Consider the following 6,321-nt stretch of genomic DNA (forward strand, 5'->3'; position numbering starts at 1 on the left):
TTATGGCTTACTAACGATGACTGGGATATACGATTATTTTTTCTTTGATATGTTAAATAATACTTACCACAAAATTAAATGCGATATATATTTTAGTTTGTCATTTAATTGTTGACATTTTTTTCATTTTTTGTTGTTTTTACTGTACACTTTAAAATATTATGGACTTCAGATGATGAAGTTATTGATGTCTGTAAATAAGTAACAGTTTGGCGCCTGGCCCAAGTCTGTCACACGGTGTTCCAGCTATGGAGGTTTACCACCAAATTTGACTCCATTGTTTCGAAGTTTTGTGGGGAAATTTTACTCCTACCTTGTAATTATCACCAAACTCTGCTATTCACTGCGACCTGTGAACAAAATCAGTATCATTCAACTGATTACAGACAACACTCGTCTCTCCTGCCACCCTTGCGAGTGACTAAAACCAGGTAACTCATTGTTCTTTGACACATTTACTCAAGGAACAATTATTTTGGACATGTCGGTACCTACTAGTTATCAGAGCAAGGAATGACATGTTACTTTTTTCTAAGATAATTTATGGTGTTCAAAATATGTTAAGTAAAATGAAGAGTAATTAATTTGTGTGAGAAGAGAAATGCCTTGAGTCTTGGCCGATACTACCAGCAGTCAGCAGCCTTATTGTCTGATGGAAAGAAATCCGTTGGCATCATGTATGTAGAGTGTCGTTTTATGGAAGTAGTGTAGTCATTGTTTCTCAAATGGGGGTAATGTTGTTTTAGTACAATACACATGTATAGTTTTTTCTAGTACAGACGAAGTACTGTACATTTTATTATACATCTATGGGTCTCGCCTTAATGAATCTACTTGAGGCCATTGTCTGTTCAACCAGTCCTATTGTGTTTGTTGCATCTTTTATGAACTCATTTAGTTTTTTTATCTCTCTTTGTCTTTATTCTGTACTATCCTTCTTTCCCCCATCAAATAAAAAACTTCCTTTGTGTACTCCCCTTATTTCTAATTCCTTTATACCCCTTTGTTAAAACCAGTTGCTACAATTTCCTTTTCTTCTCCCCAGCCTCTTCCTTCCACCTCCTCTCCCATCAGACTATATCTGTTCTCTTTGTTTATTCCATATCTTGCAAATTGATTTTCTTCCTTTGTTCTTTTTTATTCTATTTACCTTTTTTTAACGTGATTCTTAATGTGGTATCTGGTCGCTGTACTTCCTGGGTAAAGTTTGGATCCGTTTTATTGCATTATATGAACTTAATGTTATTGTGGACTAATCTGTTTGCTTTCTGCTCCTCTCTTCTGGGCTTTTTCATGTCTATAAATGTCTTGGGTGATGTCTGTACCTAGTGTTTACTATTTTCTTGATTGCTAGTAATACAGTATTCAGCCCACCTGTTCCCCCTCCCATTTCTTTCTCCTGTACCATACGGAACAGTTATATAGTACTGCAGTTATATCTCCCATTAGAATTAATATCTTCTATTATTTACATTGTCTTTTGGCCGTTAAGAAACCACAGTGACACAGGACAAAAGGGGAATAATTTTATTCCTACAGGAATTTATTTATTAATAGAGCAAATAAGAACAATTGATGCAAATGCAACACACTCAACCCACGAAGCCATGATCGAAAATAGCGTTTGGCTTACACACGTGTTGACCCAGGCACGTGTCATAGCAGCATTTGTCAAGGCCAGTACACTTGCCATCATGGGAACAGGGATTAGGAGGACCCTGGAATCGCGGGCAATCTGGCCGGATTTTTGGACAGTCTCCGTATTTACTAGGAATGGGGACTGAAGCTGGCTCTTGGCTGGATTCACAGCAGTAAGCTTGATTCTGAGGAGTACGGCACCAGTACCTGCACGATGCTCCCTGTCCGCTAATGCCAGATGATGGGTGGTGTCCAGGATATCTTCCTACGGTGCTTCCTCCGAAGACGCGTGTATTAACACTGCCTCCGCCTCCAGTCTTAGTGTTCGTCGCCGTGTGTTTCCCTCCAGTTTGGTCAGGAGCGGCAGCCACCAAGAGGCAGCCAAGAGTCAACGTGAGCAGCACCTGTGGACAAACATCTCCTGATTAAGCTGTGGTCAAATACAGCCAGAGACACTTAACCTTTCACAACATACAGTCAGACACACTTTTGTTAGTTGCATTACGGTTAAGTTATGTTATTCCTGCGCTTCATAACTAAAGTCTTTAAGCAGGTAACAAGGTTAGCAATTACACCAGTCCATCAACAGTTAAACTGTGTGTTGTACATGGTGAGTCAGGGGAGGTACTTGTACACCTAACACTGTGGCCTCTGCTATAACTGACAAAAGACTCATGTTTAATGCATCATGGATAAGAAAGATGAAAAGTTCAGTAATATTATATTTACTAAAACTATCGATGGAGGTTTCACTCTTCTATTTAAACAATAACAGCGAGACCTAAGCTTACAAACGTAACAACTTCAACAGTAGAGGACAACACTAGAGAAGTGCGTGCTGAGAAACTTACCTTCATGTTGGTGGATGATGGGCCAGTGTACGTGTGGAGACGAGCTCCTCGTATATATACTGTACATGCCCAACCACCCACCCTCACCCACACCCCAAACAAGAAAGCGTGGGGGAGCCCCACGTAGTCTAGTTTTGACCCAAGCTGTTTTTAGTGCTTGTGTCGGTGTTGAATACGAAACCATATTTTGATCTAACACTAAAAAATGCCTTCAGAGCATGAGAGGGTAACGGGTAGTTCTGAAGGACAAGTTGTTAAATAATAATAATAAATAAATTAATAACATACTACTACTACAAATGTTGCTGCTGATGATGATGGTAATACAGGAATAATACAATTTACGTTTTTTCCATGAAGTTACGTTTCTCCAGAGAAGGACATCAAACATGATGATTTTTCAACGAAAATGCAAGAGGACTTACTGTACCTTCGACATCCACTGTAGTAAGGAGGTGTGTCACATGTCCCAACCTGGCGACGACAGTCCGCCTAGCTAACACTACACGGATCTAGAAGATGGTTTTGCCAATGCATTGTTAGGACTACACGAAGCTCCTACACATAATACTTGGTCCGTCTTTCAAAAGGTTTTCCAAAGGTGTCACTGTCACCTCACTTAGATGATCACAACTCTGCTTCCTCCCCGAAATATCAGACTCATTTGATTGAGAACGTCCTCAGGAGAGCCATCACTTGGACACCACGTATACCATGAGCGATTAGGAAGCCTTCAGTTGTATATTGTTAACAACTACCAAAGAGTAAGGAGCAACTTATTAGGCATTTATGATCACCTGAGAGATCATTGCTCAGCATAATGTATATATCTGGAGTTATGGTTTGATGGCCACCCCACTAGAGGCGACAGCTAAAGAACATAAACACTCGTTTATGTAAACTTGGCCATAATATGAGGATGGACTCTAGCAGGTGTAAGTAGAGGTGGTCGCGTCGGTCAGCAGGTGGAGGAGTTGCGAAAACATTATACTATGCAGTACCTTAAAGGGAAAAAATAACTTGCCAAACCACAAGAAGTAGTTTACGAGACGGGAATTTTGCTTGTGTGTGGGGGGGGGGTGGCTCAGGTTGGGGCCACGTGAGTGAGGTGGGGGCACATGGGGTAGGTGGGAGTGGTGGAGAAAACATGTAGACTGTGCTGGACTTCCCCAGAACCATTAAGTGACTTGAAAAATACAGTGATGGTATGTAAATGGAGGGTGTGGCGTGGGGTAGTAGCTGGTGTAGGAGGAGCTGGCGAAGGAAGAGGAAGAACTAGAAAGAGGACAAGCTCGTGAAGGAGGAGGAGGAGTTAGTAAAGGAGGAGGAGCATCAATCAGAAAATCAAAGTACTGCACAATGAGGTGTAGGGAGGGTGAGGGAGAGGCAGGGAGGGAGAGTAGTGGTGAGGGGGCAGGGAGGGAGGGAGAGTAGTGGTGAGGGAGAGTGAGGGGGCAGGGAGGGAGGGAGAGTATGAGGCAGTGAGGGAGTAAGAGGCAGGGAGGGAGGGTGAGAGAGTAGTACTGAGGGAGAGTAAGAGGCAGGGAGGGAGGGTGAGAGAGTAGTATTGAGGGAGAGTAAGAGGCAGTGAAGGAGGGAGACTGCGGTAGGGAGGGAGTGAAGAGTAGCAGGGAGGGAGAGTAGCAGTGTACTGTATATTAGCAAGTTTAAATTATAAAATAGGGAAGAAGAACAAAGCCGGTGTATGAACATGTATAATAAAAGATCTTGCTGGTATAGAGGTGCGCGTTCAGGTTAGGTGACGGTCAGCTGCTCTCGTGTTAGCTGGAGTGGTCGCTGGCGTAGTGACGCGCGGCCTCCTTTTTTTTTTCTTTAATACGGGGACTAGCCCACCCGGGCACAGGTCAAGGACCCACATCAGGACCTGGGGGGCGAAAATATAGTAATAATAATAATAATAACTCATTATTATTACTATTATTATACTTAATAAAAAAATAACAATTGTAAAAATAAAAATAAAATAATAATAATAATAACCATAAATAAATCCAAAAACGAATAAAAAATCAAGAATGTGAAACGATATACAGTATGTATGTTGTGTTGTCCAAGTGAGAGAAACAAGTGAGACCCTACAATTGTGTGTAAATAAAGGAGAAAGTCAGATGAGCAACGTGGGACTTGCTCACAACTTTGGTGATGCCATAAGGCATCAGGGTCTACCATTAGACTGTTGTCACCAGTCCTTCTTCCTGCCATCTCTTAATACAATACTTGACCTGAGGTTTGAATCACCGACAGATGAGCTCAGGGAGTGTTTGTTAGGGTGGGTGAAAGGTCAAAAGGCCATGGTGATCCTTAAATGGAATATAAGGTTTTCTGTGGCCTGACATATCGCTTCAGTAGCAGATATAACATTAAAGCAACAACAAAAGGAAATCCACGCCAGACAGTTTGTGTGTTTGTGTACCTGATCTGCTGAAGTGAACGCCCCACGCAACACAACACTAACACAGGAAACTGGCCGGCTCGCAGAAACCTGTTTCACGCTCGGCCATTTTTTTTTTTTTTTGTGGCAACGATTTATAGTGAAAACCAGGACCTTGTAGTTCAGGGGAGGGGGGAGGAGGGACGATAGCAGGAAGGAAGGGTAGCAGGGGGGGAGGTTAGCAGGGAGGGAGCGTAGCGGGAGGGAGGGTAGCAAAAAGGGAGGGTAGCAAGGAGGGAGGGTAGCAGGGAGGGAGCGTAGTAGTATGCAGTATTGTTATGTCCACACTTACATTACCAGTAAATATACCCATTGTGTCTGGAGATTCATTATTCCCTAAACGCATTATTTATGAAGCACTGGTGTACCTTGTTTTGTGGATTGTTTTGATTATGTTCACAAAGGGACAATCGTGTGGCGCATGACTGAGGTTGTATTAAACTTGAAGAAACTGACTGAGCGATGTAAAGAAACAGGAAAGTATAAGACGTGTTGATTATCTTCTGCGTCAACTTAAATATACTTGTTAAGTCTCGTATTATTTGGAAAGACACCTGAGAAATGTATCCAAGTTAATCGTGGTCAGTTTGGACATTAGAGTGAAATTTACATTGCCTTTGGCTCTAGAATGTGTGTGTGTTGCTGGACTGTTCTGTTACTTGTAGTTTCTTCATCACTCTCCAAAACTTTCCTTCCTTCCTTGAGGTTACTGTGGCTCTGGCTAGAATCTGTACTAGTTGTTATAGCACTGTCTTGACACTTTCTGCACCTACCCTACCTCACTCATCTCCTTCATTACATCCCCTTTTCTTGGGTTTTCTTTCTCTCTTGAACCGCTTCACATGAAGACTAGGAGAGGAGAAAATAAAAAGAGATAGACAGATATTTCTTTATTCCTCAGTGGGAGTTAGAGAACCTGGTGATAACAGAGACGTGGTGCCAAGAAGAGATTTATCGTCTCCCAGGGCCAAAGAAGGCGCCCTCAATTGGTTTACACACACTCTCCTGCAGGCAGGTGTCGTAGCAACACTTGTCGGAGCCTCCACACTGACTGTCGTTAATACAGATCTGTGGACCGGCGAACACCCTGGTTGGGGGGCAGTCTGGACGTACTGGGGGGCAGTAGCCGGGCTTGTCATCACAGCAGTAGTAGCCATTCACCCCCCTGCAGTGGTAACGGCAGCTGGCACCTATAGGCAGGTTCCCTCCACCTATCACCCCGGGGTTGATTCCCACACCAGCACCGATGTTGCTTGCTACAGAGCCAACTAAACTCCCCAGATTGAAGTGACGTGTGTCAGTCTGGCCAAGTGCCACACCCAACACACACAGCAACACAAGCTTCATCATCTGCAACACAAAGATACGAGATAAAACCAT

General features: G+C 42.9%; 2 protein-coding genes across 2 annotated transcripts; both read right to left on the reverse strand.

The window, feature by feature from the left end:
* Positions 1-1,534: 1,534 nt before the first annotated feature.
* On the reverse strand, positions 1,535-2,594 carry LOC121878223 (antileukoproteinase-like). Its single transcript, XM_042384313.1, has 2 exons — positions 2,490-2,594; positions 1,535-2,042 (listed from the first exon to the last, which is right to left on the reverse strand). The coding sequence occupies exons 1-2, from the start codon at positions 2,493-2,495 to the stop codon at positions 1,593-1,595; spliced, it is 456 nt and encodes a 151-aa protein (XP_042240247.1). The 5' UTR covers positions 2,496-2,594; the 3' UTR covers positions 1,535-1,592.
* A 3,298-nt stretch (positions 2,595-5,892) lies between these two features.
* LOC121878092 lies at positions 5,893-6,321 on the reverse strand. Its single transcript, XM_042384084.1, has one exon. It carries the CDS (start codon positions 6,319-6,321, stop codon positions 5,893-5,895), a length of 429 nt encoding a protein of 142 aa, XP_042240018.1.

This window comes from Homarus americanus, unplaced genomic scaffold (assembly GCF_018991925.1).
Source record: "Homarus americanus isolate GMGI-L3 unplaced genomic scaffold, GMGI_Hamer_2.0 scaffold45562, whole genome shotgun sequence".
Classification (NCBI taxonomy): domain Eukaryota; kingdom Metazoa; phylum Arthropoda; class Malacostraca; order Decapoda; family Nephropidae; genus Homarus; species Homarus americanus.

Excerpts from the sequence above, each read along its gene's own strand:
- LOC121878092 (XM_042384084.1), bottom strand. The coding sequence starts at position 6,321 with ATGGTTTTATCTCGTATCTTTGTGTTGCAGATGATGAAGCTTGTGTTG.